Source organism: Aythya marila (genome assembly GCF_965140915.1).
Source record: "Aythya marila genome assembly, chromosome: 10".
In the NCBI taxonomy this organism is placed as follows: Eukaryota; Metazoa; Chordata; class Aves; order Anseriformes; family Anatidae; genus Aythya; species Aythya marila.
This window is the reverse complement of record NC_139051.1, coordinates 9,081,713-9,101,151: the sequence shown is the minus strand read 5'-3', so window position 1 is coordinate 9,101,151 and position 19,439 is coordinate 9,081,713. Positions and strand designations below refer to the sequence as shown.

General features: G+C 53.1%; 1 protein-coding gene across 2 annotated transcripts; it reads right to left on the bottom strand.

Annotated features, from left to right (window-relative positions):
• Window positions 1-11,809: 11,809 nt before the first annotated feature.
• Window positions 11,810-17,363, bottom strand: FAM3D (FAM3 metabolism regulating signaling molecule D). 2 transcript variants are annotated; one of them, XM_082767779.1, is made up of 10 exons: window positions 17,229-17,363; window positions 16,291-16,348; window positions 15,442-15,549; window positions 15,224-15,247; window positions 14,618-14,741; window positions 14,334-14,392; window positions 14,073-14,123; window positions 12,721-12,805; window positions 12,422-12,548; window positions 11,810-12,254 (listed from the first exon to the last, which is right to left on the bottom strand). In XM_082767779.1, the coding sequence occupies exons 2-10, from the start codon at window positions 16,301-16,303 to the stop codon at window positions 12,165-12,167; spliced, it is 681 nt and encodes a 226-aa protein (XP_082623905.1). In that variant the 5' UTR covers window positions 16,304-16,348; window positions 17,229-17,363; the 3' UTR covers window positions 11,810-12,164. The 2 variants fall into 2 exon arrangements, with proteins under 2 accessions (XP_082623905.1, XP_082623906.1); XM_082767780.1 differs by having other exon boundaries at window positions 16,291-16,378; window positions 17,229-17,334.
• Between the last annotated feature and the right edge of the window lie 2,076 nt (window positions 17,364-19,439).

The window sequence follows — 19,439 nt, the reverse complement described above, 5'->3', positions numbered from 1 at the left end:
ACCCAGTGTTTCTGTCCAGCACTGTTGGTGGTGCTGGCTGTGTGCAGGGCCCCCCAGATCATTTTGCCAACCCCCCTGTGTAGCAGCGTGCAATACAGGAGCTCCAACACTCACCTGAGCCACCACTCACAGGCTTCCCACTGCCACCGGCACACCTGGGCTGGAGGGAATATTCCTTCTGGAAGAAAAGAGAGAGAAGGAAATGGAGAAGGACTGTCTGGGTATTGCCCTGTAACAGAGGGTGAAATGTAGGAAGAGCTAATGGAGACTTTAAAAATCTCTGTATTTTTAACCTCCTTTCATTTCATTGACACAGAGACTCAAAGCAGGAGCAGAGCATCCTGCTGCCCATGTTCCCCTCTGTGTGTGTATGCGCAGATGAGAACTTGCATGCATCCCCACCACCTGTGGGCTGGACAAGGGCTGAATTTCAGAGGTCACTGAGAGCCTTTGCCTCCAGATGTGGGTTGCGGCAGTGGGGGGGTCACAGAGCAGAGGCTGTGCTGGTTGCACAAGCTGCCTAAGCTGCAGCCTGCCATGCAGCCCACGCACTGCCCATGACTTTCAGGGCTGAGCTGATTCCCCAACACCAACCCTAGCCCTGGAGCCTGACTCCTTGCTTGCATGCTTCAAAATATCATGGCTTGATTTCTAGTCAAAGAAGAGCTGGCTGCACATCTGTCCTGCTTTTGTGTCACTGCTCAACAGGAAAAGGGCAGGTGCTGAACTTTGGGTCCATGAGTTTGCTGGAGATGTGGCAAAGGGGGAAAAAAAGCATCATGTTAAGCTTGCTTTCAGCTCCTGAATGAGAGTGGTTGTGGCTGGTGGATGTGGGGAAGGAAGGACCAGCATTCAGCTGAGTAAATCAACCTGAAGAAAGACAAGCAAAGTTTTCTGCTACCTCCCAGTGCTGACCAGCTGCCACGCTTGGGCTCTGCTTTGCTGGCAGTGGGTCTCGGGGGTTCAGGACCTGCCATGCTGAACCTGAAGCAGTCTGATGGCAAAGCTGTTTTCCCAGGCATTCCTTGCACAATGACTCTCTCTGCTATCTAAATTAGTCGGCAATTTTAACCTCTGCTGCTGAGTCTCTGGGATTCACAAGAAGGCTTTGTATTCCTCTGTAGCTCCCTGAAGGCTATTGTGTCAAGGCAGCTGACTGCAGGGTGATATTAATCTGGCTCCTCCAGACACCCAGCTGCCTCGATTGAGGCCTCATTTCTTATGAAATGGCTTCATGTCCCAGCATGGGGTGACAAAGAGAGCTCGTCTGTGCACCACTCTTTCTGGGAGGTGTCACCACACAACCTGCTTGCGTGGACATGTCCCCTGGGCCTGCTCTTATTAAAAAAATCCCAGATATGCCAAGTGAGTACCTAGCACTGGCTCCTCTGTGCCTGGGCCCCGCAGACAGTCCGAGGGGAGCTCAGTGCCAGGGCTGTGTCGTTATCAAATCTCCACTCCCAGCTTGTGATGGGGAGCGTGGGTGGCAGGGAGCGCTGCTGCTGGTTGTAATTGGGCTCCCTGCCCACGGACAGATTTCTGGACCCACTGAAGTCACCCAGGTCTGGGTCAACCGCTTCACCCTCCTGCTGCAGGATGGACACCTCCCACTTCAGGTGGAGTTAGCCCAGCTGTAAGTGGGGCTAAATGCAATAAAGCAATGTAAATAATAAGTATCATCGTACTGTGTTTTATTGTTTTATTGTACACCCAAACTTCCTGTGTATCACCCTGACCCCAGTGCATGGCAAAGCTCTCCTAAAGCAATGGAATGCCTACAGGTGGCATTTCCTCAGGTGCAGGCTGCTTTGAACCACTGGCTCTGAGCAGGAATCCTCCTCCCTGGCTCCTGCTGACGGATGTGATGCTCTCCTGCAGCCTGAGGCCAGCCTCCCTGAATGAACTTGTTCTACATGTGGATGCTCTGATATCTACTCGCACCAAAGGTGATAGCTGGTAATTTTGGGTCATGTTTGTGATTTGTTGAAAGCAGTCAGAGAAAATTGCCCTCATCCTGGAAAGGGAGAGGAGGATGGCTTCAGGCAGGTTCAGATTGATACAGGTGCCATTAAGGTGCAGCATCACAGCATCTATGTTGCACAGTGGCCAAAGTCTGAGCTAATGAATTAGGCAAGAAATTGCTGCAATCAGATCATGGCAAATAAGACGTATTAACGCGGGCGAAATGCCACCCAGGCTGAGAAGTGATCTGCGTCTGCCGGAGACCTGGTTCTGGGAGGAAGCAGCAGGGCTGGAAGTTGCCCAAGCTGCTGGTGAGTCGGTGAGCTCGGAGAGAGGTGCTCTGTCTGTATGCTGTAAGAGCAGCTGCTGACACCGGTTCAATGAATGAACACATCTGTTGATTCACTGGTCTCATTGCTTAGCCCAGAGGCTTTGAAGGAAGTTGTGATGACCTGAAACAACGCATTGCGAGCTGGCAGATCAAAGCCAGCATTTCTGTCTCTGATGAAGCCACAAAACATGAGATGCAGAGATAGGCTGAATTACACCCTATCACTGCTTTCTATCAGCCCCAAATGCATCTGCTTGCTGCTCCCAGTGCTTCTTATGAAAATGTCTCCAACATGCTCCTGGACACTGGGAGGTTGTGTAAGCTGTTGCCCATATCTCAGATTACTGCTGAATTCTGCTCTATCTGTGTTCATTTGCAGCAGCTGGGACTGATCCAGACCTTGGTGAAATCATCCACTGGAAGAAACTTCTGAGGATTAGTAAGATTTTTTCCCATCTGTGATGTAAATGCACAAAAATCTGTCAGGCTGATTGTTTTGCTGCAAAGTCCTGCCATGTGAGGTGCAGAGGCTGATTGCATCCAGCAAGCTGTTGCACATGCTTGCTGAGACAATTTTTTTTTTTTTTTTTTTAAGGAGAAACAAAAGGAAAAAGGGCAGCATGTCCTGGAAAGGGCAATGTGTCCTAACACCTAGCATCATAGCTAGCTTCCCACTGGCCCTGCCCTGAGGAAGTGCTGGAGTTCGAGCTCCTCTGCCTCACAGGGGCAGAGCGATGCTTGGTGGGGAGCTTGGCTCTGCCCATCCTCTGCTCCAGCCCACTGTGGCACAACGCTCTTTTGGCAGGGTTTGCAATGGGGGCTGGCAGGCACCCAGGTGTCAGTGTCCGGGTGCATCCCAGCTTTCCCAAGCCAGCAGCTGAGAGCCACTGAACTGCCCATGTCATGGCAGGGCTCTGTGCTAAGCATGGGGAGCTCAGAACCTGGATGAAAAACCTGCCTGCACTGGCTGCAGCCCCTCTGAGCTCCCACAGTACTGAGGGCTTGCTCCAACCCAGCTCCCTGCTGCCCACGAAGCTCATGACATCGTGCAGAGAGATGAAGCCACCCTGCAAGGTCCCCATGCCATCAGCTTGATGTCCCTTCTTGACGACCCAGCGTTGTTGGAGAGTGATGTGGGATGTGGGAGTGAAGTGGGACAGCCCAAACCCCGGTGGTCCTGGGCTGCCCTGCACCCTGCTGCCCTTGTCCTGGTCAGCACACGCCTGCCTGCCCATGGGTGATCAGGTTTGCCAAGCCAGGCTGTGAGCTTGCGTTACTCCTGGTCCCTGGCCATAGCCATGCCTGTTCTCACTATCATGTTGCAAAGGGCTTTAAGAAAGATCAAGTTATTGGTGTTACATTTCATTCCTGGGCTTTTGACCTGTGCAAATCTGCAGCATTTCTTGGGTTGGATCAGAGCTGGGAGTGGACACACGCAGACACTCTCAGGAGGGCGACCAGCAGCCTCGGGGCTGCGGGACACCCGTGGTTTGTGACTTGGGTTTATGGGAAGCAGCCGGACCCAACCCTGCTGTGCCCATGCTGCTCATGGGGCGTGCCGGCCAGGTGGCCACTCTGCTGCCGAGTCAAGTGGAAAATTTCAAATGCCTCGAATAGCGCTTCGTGTTATTTTATTCATAAAGACAACACAATTTGACACAGATGAGTGCTGCGCTGACCTTTGTATGCCTGTCACAAACACCGCTGGCTGGGCCGGTCCCAGAAGGCAGGCCCAGCCCTCCCACAGCCGGGGAAGTGGTGAAACAAGGCCGGTTTCAGGGGCTGCCCACAAACAGGGCACCGGGAGCTAATGTGGGCCAGCAGCAGCCTGGGCGCAAGGCCCTGCTCCTGCCCAGACCTCAGCCGAGCATTTCCTGCAGGTTAATGAGCATGAGTGGTGGCTGGGCTCAGGCCCCTGAAGGGCACAGGGAGGCTCCTGGCATCTCCCCAGCACAAACTGGAGCCGTGTGTCCATCCACCCATCGGCATGGTGCCCCCAGACCTGACACCTTGCCTTGTCCCTGAGGCACGCGTCCCCTGAAGCTCAGAGCTCTTTGCTCTGGGGTCTTGCCATGCACAGAGCCTGGTTCCAACCCATCTGAGTGCTGTAAGCAGCACTTCTGCTGTACCAAACCATTATTTTAACCTGTCTCAAGAGCTTATTTTTGCCCCTTGCAGTAGGTTTGGTTCCACTGATGATGTGGAGCACCAGGCTGCTATTTCTGGGGACGCTGCTGACTGCACGGGGAGAGCATCAGTCACTGGCACAAAGGGGCTCCGACAGTTTCGGAACGAATTGCTGTCATGCTGCAGAGAGACCATTAAGAAACGATAAAAAGCCTTGAAGAATGTTTTTTTTCAGAGAGTGAGGCTTATGCCACATGAGTGACAGGGACAACATTTACTTGTGGTGCCGTGCCAGCTGCAGTGGCATTGTTGCTCTGTGTCACACCCAGGCACTGCAGGTTAGGGGCCAAGGACAGTGCTGTGACCCCTTAGCTTGGGAAAACGGGGTTTGTAAGGAACAGGGGCAGGAGGGAAGGGGCCACAAGGGAGGAGGTTTGGCTGCTACCTGCAGCAAGGGCAGATGCCACCTGCTGGGCTGCGAACGGAGGAGGCAGCGGGTGAAGAGGCGAAATGTCCCTGTTATCGCAGGCGTTATGAGAAAGCAGCAGGTGCTGCTCGAGCGAACCCCCTGGAGCATAGGGAAGCAGCAAAGTAGCAAAGCCTTTAATTGCTTTAATCCATTTCTATTTGAGGACCACTGAGCCATCCCGAACCTGGCAGCTGCTGCATTTCCACACAGAGATCTTCCCGGTCTCCTCCCTCCACGCTGCATCGTGTGCCCCAAATCATGCTGAGCTCCTCTGTGGCTCAAGCTGGTGCTGGAGATGGCAAGCACCACCGTGCCAGCCACCACCACTGCCAGACAAGCCTTTCTGTGTTTTTTTTTTTTGTTTTTTGGCTCAAGTTGGTGAAAACTTCCCAGTGGTGCGGCTCAGACCCTCCTTGCAGAGCACAGCCAGCTCTGCAGGTCAGAGCCACCTCACGGGGATGCCCACGCAGTGAGGACAAGGACAAGGACAGGGTGTGGGGTGCAGACACCTGTTCCCATGCCCTTTGCACCCCAGGAGGGTTGCTGTCACATTATTTATTTTCTCCTCTCCTTTACCAAAGCCCAGAGCAGTGTCTGTGCTTATTAAGAGCCCTCAGCTGTCACCACCTGTGAGGCCTTAAAGGGCAGAAGAAGATGATGGGGCAGGTTAAAACTATCCTAAAGGGGTGTTGTGGAGGTTTCAGGACCAGCCCCAGTTCCCCTGCTCTGGCCTGTGCTGTGTCACACAGAAGATGAAGCTTGAAGGTGTTTGAAGCATCTGATGAGCTTCAACTGTTATTTTCGGGGAATGTGTTAATTTTGCCTAGAAATGGGCTTTTCATCAATATCTTCCTCCTGTCATTAGGCACTTAGGAAATTTTCTGGTGTACCAAGTTATCGTCTCTCGCTCCCGTCCCTCTGAACCAATGCTAACTGCAGGCAGCACATGGCAAATCCTTTCCCTGAGCAGTGTGATGCTGCAGGACACCGAGGTATCACAGATCCAAACTACCATCTGATTTTTGGATTTGCTCCTGGGGCCAGTGCCACAAAACAACTGGCCTTGGGGCTGCCTGCTTTGGCCTCGTGTGATTGGTGTCACCATGCCAGGATGGGCACTGTGCTGGTCCCCTCTGTGGCCATTTGCTCCCCGTGCTCTGCTGCACTGGCATGGAGCAACCCTTTTCCTTCTCATTATAAACCTCTCCTCTGCCAGCCACAGACACAGCTCCTCTTGTTTGCCTAACTTGATTCTGCATTTTCCAAACTAAGGGCCCAGGATTTTTGTAGTTGGGATAAGGGTTTCCAAGCTCTTGAATGGCAAGAACCAGATTTTTCATCCATTCAGAGCTTTCATCTTTTTTTTTTTTTTTTTTTTTTTTTTTTTTTGTAGCCTTCACCTCTAGTATCGTGTGAATGGCGTGTTATTGCTGGTGAGAAAACTCCATCAAGTGCAGCTACTTGTGCACTTCTTACGCAGGGTGGGTGATGGCAGAAGGCCAGGCTGGGGGAGCACCTGCAGCCCCCAGGGGTGCTGTCCCGTACCCCTGCAGTGCACACGGAGGGGTTTAGGGGTTGGTTTCCCAGCCCCGGCTTCCAGCGTGGGCAGCCAGGTGCTGCTGCGCCAAACAGGGCTCTCCTTGGTGCTGGCATGCTGCCTCTTGTTGTTTTAAACCAGCAGCAGAGTAAAGCTCTCCTAATCTCGGCTCATCTGACATTAGTGTAAACTGACACTCTTGGGAATTTGGGGACAGAAAAACTTTCCCTGGGGAAATGGCTGATGTGCAAACCCTGGCTGCCCTGGGAGCTGTTTTGGGAGAGGCTGCGCTTGCAGGGTTATTCGAAGGTGGGTTTGGTTGGGGTCAGAGGAGAGGCTGGTGCTGTGCAGAGCAGTGAGGGTCCTGCGGGCAGGGAACCAGCACCATGAGCTGCCCCAGCTCCTTGAAGCACCCAGGCAGGGCACCATGATGTGGTGGTGATGCCAGAACAGGTTTTTGGGAGCAGCTGCAGCCTTTGAAAGGAGGAATGTCCTTGGAACCCCGCTGGCAACCTTTCCGGTCCCTTTTGTTGCGGAGCAGGGGATTGCCTTGTGCTCCACATCCTCTGCTGCCAGCCCCTTGGACAGCCGCTGTGCTCGGAGCTTGAAAGGGGCTCTGCCCAGACTGCTAATGGGGCAGCACTGGCCCTGGTCCCGCTCCCCGGTCCCCCGTGGTCCCCTCTGTGCACCTTCTGCGAGGGGTCTAGGGGAGGTGGAGCCATCCTGCCCATCCCTGGAAGCTGCTCAGGGCTGCCAGCAAGGGGAGAGCCCTGGGGAAGGTTTTGAAGCCTGTTCAGTACCAGGCAAAAGACATCAGGAGGATGGCACAGATCACCGTGAGTGCAGTGGGGCTGGGCTGGGAGCGCTGAGCAGGTGGCTCCGAGCCAAGCCTGACCTAACCAGCTTATTTCCCTGGCTGCAGCAATGCCCTGCAAGCACGCCAAGGCCCGGAGGTCATGGCCACGTGAGCAGAGGGCTGGGGATGAGCTGCAGGCAGAGCTCAGCCCCTGCTGGGGGGGGCTGCCCTAATCCGGAGTCCCGGGGGTGCCTCAGAGCTGGGCTGAAGCATCTGCATCTCTGATGGGCAGCGGGGAAATGGGGGGGCTGTGAGTGACACCCCCTGTAGCTGGCAATTGTTTGAGGGACAGGAAGATAGACTGATGTTTGCTGGTCCATCGCCAGCCCTGGTTCTCCTTCTGGGTTTTGGGAGCGCTGGCCAGGACAGTGTGAGACAAGGTCCTCAGGGATGGGCTTGGTGTTTGCTAGAGCCACAAAGCTGCTCCTGACCCTCTTGAATTATTGCTCAGGGGGAAGATCAGAGCCCACCCCCAAAGCCCTCTCCTGGGGAAGCCATGGCTCTGGGGCAGGAGCTGGGAATGCTGAGGGCTGCAGGGGAGGACCAGGACTGTTGTGGCAAAGGCCAGGCTTGCCATGGCTGGGGAGCATCACCCCGAAGTGTCTGCCCTGCACTGACTGTGTCTGCCGTGAACGAGGAGGCCGAGCTGGGAGGATTTTTTCTCTCACTGGTTTGCAAGCTCTCACTAAATCAGGCGCTGGAGCAGTTTCCCACGGCACGCAGGCTAACTCCTCAAAGCTTTTCTGCAAGTTTATTACTGCCTTGGCTCCGCAGAAGTGTGAGAGGGGCCAAGATCACTCCGGCTTTGTTTTATTCCTATCTTACATTCAGGTGTTTACCAGCCCTGAGGGATTTGCTGTCCTTGCTGGGCTGTGTGATGTCAAATGCTGAGCATTGCTTAAAATCAAAGGTACAACTAAGTCTTCTACTCCAGTTACTGTAGCTGCTGGAGATTATTTCCCTAGGATAGTGGGAATGCAATTTCACGGACTTTCAAGCTAGGGGGTCAGTTCATTTTCTATCAATTGGGAGGGAATCTGGGTTAAGACGGATGGAGAGCTGGCGACAGTTTTGGGCCACTGGATGCTGCTTGTCTCTAATCGGGGTCCTAGCCTAACTCTCATTCTTTGAGGGATTTTCATTTACATTTCACTTGCAATTTCTGATAGAGGGTGAAGGGAGAGAACAGAAGTTTCAATTTCTTGAAGCCTTTAGGACATCATAAGTCTGATGGCTGCTGCTGGAGTCTGGACAAGGTGAAAGCACGAACGTCTTCCTGGTATTGCTCTTGACAACTTGAATACACATTCTTAAAACAGTGTCTTGTAGTCTGAGTAAGACTGGGTAAGAAACTCAGACAGAAAGACCTGCCAGTTTTTCCTGACCTAGTGTGGTGTACGAGGGCATTTCTGGGACGGAGCTGGGAGAGAAGCTGCAGAGGAGCCAGACACTAAAGCAGAGTGGGCACACGGTGGCGACACCTGGAGATGTGGTGACACATCTCCAGGCACAGACGTCATCAGACGTAAAAGCAAAGTGACACCTAATGACATTTATGGCATGGCTGTCTCCAGCCACCTCCGTATGGCTTTGACCCTTACAGCCCTGCTTCCTTTTGCAGCTCTGTGGCCTCTCTCCTGGGGCATCTGGAGGAGAGCAGATGCATGTGGTGCTGTTGCAACCTGCCCAGCTCACCCCTGCCTCGGGAAGAAGCTGGCAGCTGTTCACAGCCCAAAAAATACTCGGGGGTGTCACAGGGCACGTGCGTAGGGTGTCTCCAGGGGCCACAGGGGTGATGGGTACAGCCCTGACCTCCAGGGAGTTTCTCACCAGGGATAGCAGGAGTGCAGCCTGTGCCAGCAGATGAGCATCCTGTGCTACAGGGGAGTTTGCTTGCCCCTGGTTTGGGTCAGTTAGGAGCAGGAGCACAGAGGTGGGGAGTTGGGGCCAAGGCTGAGCTGCGGGTGTATCATGGGGGCTTCCTCTGTGCTGCATCTGCAGCACGCAGCCTGCAGGCTGACGGGTGCAATCAGACATTTCTCCCCAGAAACCCAAACTTTGTCCTACTGCCATGCTCTGATCCCCTCCTCGCTGTCCTGAAAGCCCTGGCAGGGCCCCAGCGCTGAGCCCATCAGGTGGAATTACTTAAGAGCAGGTCCCTTCCCCCTAATCCCCAGCTTCTGTCATCGCCTTAGCACGCGCGGGGCAAAACAAGCCACACGTGAGCAGACAGTGCCTTCTCCCTAAACCCACCACCACTTCAGCCTGTGACGAAACCTCCCCATTACCTTTTTCCCGTGGGTCGCTCCCATGGTCCGGCACGTCTGCAGCACCCTGCAGGCACTGGCCCCGCTACGCCCAGGGGGACAGGAGACCACCACGCAGCTCCTTCTGCCCCGGCTGCCACCGTGGGGAGCCGAGCTCCAGCCCATCTGCAGCGGGGCCGGGCGGGAAGGCTTGCTTTTCCTCCTTTCTCCCAGCACGTGGAGAACTCATTTTCTTCGTGCACCTCACGGCTGGCGCTCACCCAGGCTCTGCCCGGGCACAAAGGCAGCTTTCATGCTGCGGATGCCCGGTTTCTAAGCCAGGATCCGTATTTTGAGAGGCTGTGGAAGATTACAGTAATTGCACTTGACAGGGCAAGATGTCACAGGACGCGGATTCGCCCGGCCGCGGGGCCCCGGCACCCGTCAGTCCTCGCCCATGGCATCCTTCCCAGCTGGTTCTTTGGTGTTTTGCTGAAATAAATCAGTACACTAAAAATAAGGCAGGACAGCCCCTGCACTGCCCACCTGCGTCCCAGCTCTTGGCTCCTGAGGCATCGCTTATCTTGCAGACCTACTCCTGCAGATGCCCCCGGTGAGCCCAGGTTAGCCCAGGCTCAGGGCTGCTGATGTCTGGGGGATGCAAAAACTGGGGTAGGGGGGCACAGTGGTTGTCCAGGTGGGCACCGAGCCCAACTCTGCAGACTTGCAGCTTTCCAAATGCTGGGGCACTGAGAAAACAACTCCCCTGGGAGTTGCTGTCCCTGCATCCACCACCCTTTTGAAATCCTTTTTAAAAACTGTGCAAATTAAATTTGCTAAATAATTATCTCACTTAAAGTCATATTTATAACGGGTCCTTTCTTCCAGTAACCTTTGGGGCTTTTGAAAAGCTCTGATTTATTTACCAGGGTGCACTAACTTCGGCAGGAATGGCTCTTCAGAGCCCTGGCTGCTGCTGAAGGTCACACAGGAGCTGCACTTTATCTCTCCCTATTTATCCAAAATTGTGGTGTACCTTAGTAACTGCTCAGCAATGGACTTAGAGCTACTTATAACTGTCTGTAGGATGCTGAAACATAGATTTCCTTTAGAAAGGTTTCTGGTTTAAAGCCAAAATAGCGTGCATTGCAAAGGGCCAGGAAGAGTTTCCTGAAGCTGAAAGGGGCTGCTTGTTTTCTGTGCTGTAGCTGATGCGGGGTGCTGCTTTACCCTCTGCAGCAGCCTTTATGGGTTTTAGGCTGCTTTCAGCTTGGCTTACAAGCAAATCTAGATCCTTTGAGGGGGCTTAAAATAGTTGGCATATTTATGCTGGCAGTGCAGTGGGGCTGTGTGATGTGAGGGCTGTTGTGTCTGCTACGTTGTGTTATTTCTCGCTGCTGCTGCGGGTATGGATGATTCAGCGCCTGGGATTAACCACTGCTGCCGCAGCAGATTTAGGGATCGATTTATGGTGGAGGCTTCCCGCAGCATGGTCAGGTGCACGTTAAACGCGCGGGAGGATAAGCTTGGATAAAATACTACAGCTATTGGGGAATTCCTCTGTGATGTTTGTTCAGGGGTTTTATTTTATTTTTGCTCATGATTTTTCTTTATTTAGGGAAAACCTGTTGCCTTGCTGATTGGTGGTGTAGGGTTTTGGGTCCAAGGTTTCATCCTTACAGCATCCCTTGTCCTGTCTGTGCTCCCCATTTCTGCCTGCTCCCCCTGGGGTGACCCATGGGCTCAGGTAACTGCTGCGAGCTGCAGGTTAGGAGCTGTGCTGGGGCAAGCCCTGCAGTCTGAGGGCTGAGGAGGCTGTTCCTGATAGCCCTGTGTCACACTGCACAGCTGCAGCAGAAATGTTCCCCCCTTGCTGTCTGCAAAACCACTGGCTTGCTTTAAAGAACGGGCAAAAAAATATATAAATGGATAAAACCAAAGGAAATTTTATGTCTTTTTATGATGCAAAAAAATCCATGATGATGGGTAACCCAGGCTGCTGGGAACAGCTGCTTCCCCAGCAGCTCCTGGCTGGAACTGCACTGGACTGTGGCCTGTGGGGCTCTGCCTGGCTTGGTTGGGAAATATTTTGGTCTGCAAATATGGACCTGCATTGCAGAAAGCCATCCCTGAGGCTGCCTGGCCTTATCGTGGCTGCAGGGGACAGAAATGGGCTGGCAGTGGAAACCACCTGGGCCAGAGCATCCCTGTGCCATGTGGTAGAGGGCCTGGTACTGCCATGCCTATGGGAAAAAGCTGGATTATGCTTGAAAATAGAAGCAAGAATATAATGTTTCATAATTATATACATATTATTTAAGAAACAGATAGAAAACCTCTCACAAAGTTTTTGGTTTGAAGACAGAAAAATAAAATACCCCAAACGGTCCTGTGGCCATGGGCTAGGGCAGCTTGGCTGGAGCCTGGCCAGGAGTTTGCTCGCTTGCATGCTTCAGCTGCTTGCACAGCGCTGCTCCAAGCAGTGCGTGTCCCTGCACTGAAACGCCAGTCTCTGGGAGCAGGCAGCCACCGATGGGCTGTGTGGCTGGGCTGGGGGTCTGCAGAGAGTCCAGGGAGCTGGTGTCCCCATGGGACCCTGCTGGGGTCCATGCAGGCGTGCCACCGGTGCGTCCCTGCTAATCCTGCTTCCTGGGGGCGCAGCCCTCCATCTCCAGCAGCTCAGGCCAGCCATCGTATTTATTTGTTTTCTGGTCGTTTTTGATGTGCTGCAGGAGAAAATGAGAGAGAAAATAAATGAGGAGGTTGGTGGCATGGGGCAAGTTTGCAGCATGGCAAGCTTGCAGATAACATCGCTGGCCAACATCTTCTGCAGATAGGTGGGTGAGACGTGCTACAAAGAGGGTGAGAGCTGGTAGCAGACGGGGCCACGTACCTCTTCAAAGGGGCTCTTGCCTTGCAGCCCTTTTGCCCCTAAGAAGACCCAGTTGTCCCGAAATCCCAGGTGTTTTACATAGCTACTGCCCAGTTCTGAAAAAAGTTTCCGTGTTTTGCCATTCATCCTAAGAGAGGGGAAGAAGTCATCAGAGTGGTGCTGGGTGGCTTTTCCTTCCTGCCCCCGTGCTGCTGCTGGCAACATGTGGCTGCAAGAGAGGAGCAGGCAGCAGCACCCCCAGCTCCAGCCTGGCTGCTGGTTTTGGGGCAGCCAGGCATTGATGCTAGGGACAAACTCACTTTGTGGCAGCGTCATCATAGGTGGCCACCAGTATGACAGTGCCATCCTTGATCTCTTGAAGGAAGGTCTCCAGTTGTTGGACGACTGGGAGAGGGAAGCATTAGGAAAAAGAAAAGGGATTTAGCAGGGATGTGCATGGTCAGTGGTAAATACCCTGACAGTGCTGGGGATAGCCAAGGTTTGGGGTCGGGGGCAAAGTGAGGAATGGTTTGTTAGATGTGGCATCCCTGTCTTGTGCTCCACTGGCCAGAGCTGGGCTCTCCTGAGCACTGGGTGCTTTCCTGCTGCCACATAACCACAGGAGGAATTTGCTACTAAATGTTGCTCACTAGCTGGGAGACTTCATTAATATGAATTTGCTTCCCAACACCAGGAGCGAGCCTGGGTTTCGTGCAGGCAGGGCTGCAGAGTTGCCTGCTTCGTTGTAGCAGCTTTGGCCGTATTGCAGGAATTATTCCTCATCCTGCACCTGCAGTGCGGGATGCTCGAGTCCAATGCCCCATCTAGTGGCACAGGAGCCGATTGCTGCCTCCTGCTTGAGAGCCACTCACAGCAGGATCGCACTTGCAGTCTGCTGAAAATCTCATGGTGCTGGTGTTTCTTCTCAAAACCCCAGGGTTACTAAGTATGGGTTTCACAACCAAAAAGCACAGTGACAGGTCCCTGGAAAGTCTCAAAAGGCAAGTGGTAAATCAAAAGCACCTTGTTGGTTTTCTTAAGTATGAGATTTTGAGGGGTCCTGCCATAACTTCGGGGTTTGGTAATAGCCAGGACAGTGGGATTATCAGCCAGGCTGTGAGTGAGTGCTGCCCTGCTCAGGGCATTTTTTGCTCGTAGGAAAAGTGATTGAAGCCGGCGGGGCAGGGATGTGGGCTTTACTCTGCTCCCCTTGCCCGACCTTACTGGGGTTGGGGCCTGCATTGTGCCTGCCCCGCAATGGTCACTGCCCCCTGGGCAAGGCAGGGAACAGGCAGCTGCTTACCCACCACCAGCACTCCGAAAGGGTGGTGAAAGCCACAACATGTCAGGATCAGTGTAACTGAATTCAAAAAGCAGCCTCTCTCAGGCCTCTATTGCCCCAGCTTATTCAGTTTAGTGGAGTTTTGTTTTTCAGGCTTTTACGTTTGTGGAAAAGGAGTGAGAAGCCCAGCTCAGATGTAGATGCATTACAAGGTGTCCAGGCCCAAGGACCTCAGGGAAGCCATGTTTACACTGTCCACCAGAGCTGGCTGGTCAAAGTCCATCGGACTTTATCACTAAATACACAACAGAGCAGCAGAAGTGCTGGTGGCTGCAGTGCCTGTGTGAGCTCTGGCTGTGAGCCGCCAGGCACCAAAACCACCGTGCTTACCTCCGGAGTACATGTCGAAGGAGGCTGTTTTCAGGGGCTTCCCGCTTGTTCCTGAATGTTTGAAATTCAAAACAGAGCACAGTGAGGCTGAGTCTCTCGGAGAAGCTCACTTGGGTCCCAGCCCTGCACGAACATGTTGGTGGATGACACCCTAAACCTGGCTGTCCAGAAACCCTGACACTCTGCCTGGCCACCAGCCCCGGTGCCCTGTTCCCTCCCGGGCTGTGAATAGACCCTGGCTGTGCTTCCAGCCCAACTCACCGTTCACCAGGGCGATGTTCAGGCCCCTGCCGATGTTGTTTTTCACGTTGCTCATGAGGCTGGGAAGGAAAGCAGAGACCACCAGTGAGTGCAGGGACACCCTGGAGATGCTGGTAAAGGAGTGTGATGGGGATGTGGCAGACGGAAACATCCCCAGGCTCAGTAGCAAAGAAAACCATATTTTGTTTGACTACAAACGTCACTCTGCTCGGCAGAGGCTGAACTCGCTCTTTTTAAGCTGTGGCTGCTCTGTGTCTCACCTCCCCCCCCCCCAAGCTGCTTACACCTCATCGTTGAAGCAGATGGAGGGTCCCACCACATTCGCGGCGCCGCTGATGATCTTGAAGGCAAAATGTTTGGTGGGGCAGCTCCGCTGGTTCCCGCACTTGTTCTGGGGCAGCTGCTGGCCTGCGAGGGAGGAGGGAGCTGTGGGCAGGGGGACACCAGCTCCTGGGGCTGGGGCCATCTGTGTATATGAGGTTTACTGTGATGGGGCTTGGGGTGGGATAGGATGAGCCATTGTCGGGCATTGCTCTGTTTGTGAACAGAGGGTGCATGAGGCAGATGGCACAGGGCACCAGGGCACCCATTCATGGCTTTTCCCTTGTGGGTTTCCTGCCCCGAGTTTCCCTATTATCAACTGGGGTGGGGCCTGGGGCCTTGCTGCCCGCATGGGGCCCTCACTTACTTCCTACAGCACGTGGCTCAGGGGTGTTTCTGCCTGCCAAAGGCATCGCTGCTATGTGCAGTAATATAAATTTCTCCCTATTGGAGGTTGGGAAATTCTCCTTGAGAGAGGAACCCTCGAGAGCAGTTATCATGCCTCCACAATCACCCTTACCCCTGGGGCTGTGTTGTGCAATGAAGACAAAGACAAGAGCGGTACTCACTGCTCCTGGGCTTGCCGGTGGCACCTGCGGACACCAAAGGAGTGGTCAGACACCCCAAAACCTGCCAGCTCTCCAAACCCTCTCCCCACGGTTGCGAGCATCCCCAGAGCTGGCTCTCCAGAGCCGCTTCCCACCGCTCTGTCCCCTCCATGCCTGGATAACCAGAGCTGGGGGACACAGCTCCAAACCCAGGACCACCCGCATGCTCCCAGCCTCACCCAGCCAGCTCCGCAGGCTGATGGACCTTCCACTGCTCTCAAAGTATGTCTGCGCGATGAACCAGCAGCCCAGCAGCGTGGCGAACAGCGCCAGGAAGCGGATGACGCCTGCCAGGTGGGAGAGGAGGTGGTGAGAGCAGGTCAGGGCTGGAACATCCCCAGTGGCTGGTGGGGACTCGGTCCGTGTGTCCCCAGGTTGCCCATGCACGGGGTGACCCGTGTGGCATGGGAAGGCAGCTAAGACTCCTTTTTTCATCCTCTGTAAAGACTCTGATCTCTTAATTAATGTCTCCAGAGTGAGTGGTGATACTCTGATATGCATTACCCTTCTACTGGGAGGCACTGTTAATGCTCCTCTCTGCGTTGAAGTAAATCTGATAATTAGTTAGAAAGCTATGTAAATCCAAATATTTCCTATGTTCCCAGCGCTGGGAGAGCTGCTGTCCCCCAATTAGTCACTAGATACAGCTGAGCAGCTGCTAATACAAATGTGATTGGCATTTGGCTTTAAAGCAACACTCATCGGAGCAAAACGTTCCAGTCCTGCATGGAAACAGGGTAGAAAAATACACTTATATTGCAACTGAATGGCTCTTATGGAAGCAGGAACCTCTCAATAGCCATCTTGTCTCAGCCTCAGAGGGTTTCACCGGGAAAAATACAACAGGCTGAAATCTACACATTTTTTAAAAAAACCTGATGCTTATACAAAGGCCTTTTTTTTTTTGGTGACACTGGAAGGGAAGGTCAGAGTAGCTGGGCTTGAAAGGAGCCATGCAAATGAGAAATCAGCATAAAGAGCTGTAGAAGATGGGACTGAGAAAAGTAAATGTCTGTCCTCATCCTTACCTGCCACCCTCATGGTGGGGGAGTGCAGCAAGGGGGCTGTCACAGGTCACACTTTACCCTGAGCAAGGAGAAATACCATGAAGGATGGCTGTAATCCATGAAAACCCAATATTAGATGAAAAATTAATTGCTCTGTCAGGCATATTTAGCATGTATAAGCAGTATTAGCAGTAACTAAGATCAGTAACTAAGCAAACCACAGATGCAGGAATTCCTGTCAGGAACGTGCTTGGTCCCACCCTGATGTTGCAAAGTCACATTAGAGATAGTGGTGTCAATAAACTGGCTTGGTTTTGCACACTCTGGGTTATTCCCTGCTACTCAATGTTACTGCCACTACAGTGAACTGCAGTTTCCTCCCTAACTCACTCTTTCATATTCTGCTGAAAAGCAAGAGCCCAAGCAGTGGATGTGCAGTCACAATCCTGCCGCATTTCCTTCTGGGATGATGCATGGTAAGTTTCAAACACTAGTGACTGACTGCAAAATGCCACTGACAGCCTGAGGTTTGGGCTGTGTGGTCAGAGACACCTGCAGGAGCAAAATCTTCTTTTAATCTGAAAGTGAAGGGGAAAACAAAACAAAACAAAACAAAACAAAATGACAACAATACACACACTGTACCAAGGGCTGGTTTTGTGCCTACATCTCTCCCCTGGGATGAGCCGACACGTCCCCCAAATTTATAAAATCAGTGCTGGGGCAACTGTGATGCAGCTGTGGGCATTTGTAATGAGAAACATATTTTGGGAGCAATACTCAAACTGAGCAGAAATGGTTCGCTTTGTCCAGAAGGTGCAGCGTCCTCACCCACATGAATTGGGAGCAGTTGCAGTGGGAGCACAAACCATTTCCTATCCAAGCCCACCCACCTCTCTGCTGCTGCCGCATCCCCCATGGAGGGGACAGCACTGCCACCTGTGGGGACCCGTTCCTACCTTCGAAATTTGGGGTCACAGTGTGGTGCAGGTATCTCCTGGAAACCGTCCCGTTGCTCTAAGGCAAAGTCTCTCCTTCTGGCGTGCGCTTAGCACCTGTGTGCTCAGAGCTAAGAGGCTGGTGCCAGCCTCTTGGTATAGCACATCTGTAAAAGAGCTACACTCAGAGTTGCTTTTCCTGTTTGAAGGGCAAATAAAAAGCAATGGATTGTAGCAGGGCTGGGCTGAAAGTTGCTTTCAGGCTCCTGCGTCATGAGGAAGGAAAGAAGAGTTTTGTCTCCTGCCCAGCCCCACTCTGGGTCTCCTCCCAGTGCCTGTGTTCAGGGAAAATGCCTGTGGTCACACAATTCACCCCCACAGTGCCTTGTCCCTTTGTGTCCCCCTGGGTGGGATGGATGCAGCATCCCAGGCAGGATGCTCCCCCTTCACCTCCCCAGCACCCTGGGGTAGGTGGCAGTAACACCATAGGTGGCTGGGGGCAGCCTCTGAAACAAGGACAAAAGGGATCTGTGTAGCAGGAGGGAAGCTTCAACCGCAGCCCTTCCCCATGCCACTTTGTCCTCTCCCTTCCCAGCCCCATGGCTCCGTGTGCCTGAAATCCCCCTCTGCGAGTCACAAGTCCTCAAAGTTGCATTGGGTTGCACTCTGAGCTGGCTGAGCTCCCCAAAAATGCAGTGGGTAAAGCCCAGAGATGGCGACCATTTCAGACCTGGGCCATGATTTGGATATACAGAGTGGGGCAAAACTCCACTGGCTTTGCAAAATGTCCCTGTGTGTCCCAGCCTGTGCAGGGGCACATGGCCGGGTGCACAGCGCTTTGCCAAACTCGTAGTTTGCTATGCACGTATTGATTTCAATGTAGAGGGAGAGAAATGGAAAAATAAACCGATAAACACTACCACTTTAGGGAAGTCATTTATTTATTTGGGCTATTTATTTTCACCTTAATCCCAGATAAAATTTATTGGGTGAAGTCCCTTGGTGGTGAAATTGATGGAACCTGATTGCATTACAAGAGGGCAGCCCTCTCCTGGGATTCCTATTATGTTCTCTTTTAATTGTTTGGATTGATTTTGATTTTGATTTTTTTTTTCTTCTTCTTGTGCTGGAAAAAACACCGTGTTCTGCTGTCTGCCCAAGCCACCGGCAGGAGAGGGAGAAAGGGAAGGAGCCACGGAGGAAGGTGGGTGATAACCAGAGTTATTTGTCTAATAAACCTGAAGCCTATTTACTTAAAAACCATTCTGGGAACAAAAAGGTTCTCCTGCAAATATTGCTAAAGAGCTCTGTGACATTTTGAGGCCTGGGCTCCACCCAAAGCCTGATCAAGACTGCGGTGCCGCCTGCCTCCTGCCAGCCCCCGCCTGTCAGCCTCCTGACATGTCCCTGACCATGAAGGAGCCTGTATTTTGGCACAGGGTGGAGAGGAGGGATAGGGCTGTGGTTCCCAAAATAGAAGGTTCTAAGGCTCTAAGATGTCACTCATGCCTGCACCCCGGGCGTCACTGCTCCAAAAACCAGGGTTTTCCTGTGAAACTTCATGGGGGCCATGTCATGGGGGCTGCCACGATGCTGTTTTTACCCTCAGAAAGAGTCTACCTGACTGCGCTTTGCTGAGTTACTCACCAGGAGAGGGCTGGTTGCCATGAATTCCTCAGCTTATAAAAATGCTTGGCTGCATCTGCCAAGCAGCTCGAGAGCTGCCTTATGGCCGAATCCCTCCCGTGCCAGTCGGCAGCTGGGCAGGGCAAAGCCCTGATCTGGCTGCGGGAGCCAAGAAGGATGTGGGGCTGTGGGGCCAAGCCATGCCCAGGAGCGGGACTGCAGCCAAAGTCCTGTGCTGGCCACTCTGTGCAACAGCAGGACCCAGTCCCTCTGTAAGCCTGAAGCAGAGCAGATCAAACCCCAGCCCCCCCCCCCCCACCTCGCAGCACCCCCTGGTCCTTATCTCTCTGCTGGGACCCCCCCGGCAATGCCCCCTCTGCCCTGGGGTGTGCCTGCAGGAACCCCGCCAGCCCCAGCTCTGCTTGGCTGCTGCTCCTGTGCCAGAGGCTGGAGGCTCCCTTCTCAAATCAGCATTTATTTATCCAGAAACAGTCCTGAACTCTGATGGAGTCCCAAGTTAACAGTAGGTATGGATTTAGTTTTTTTTCTTTTTAATCATTTATTGTTATTTTTATGTTTCTGAAGGAAGCAATCACTCCCTGGAGA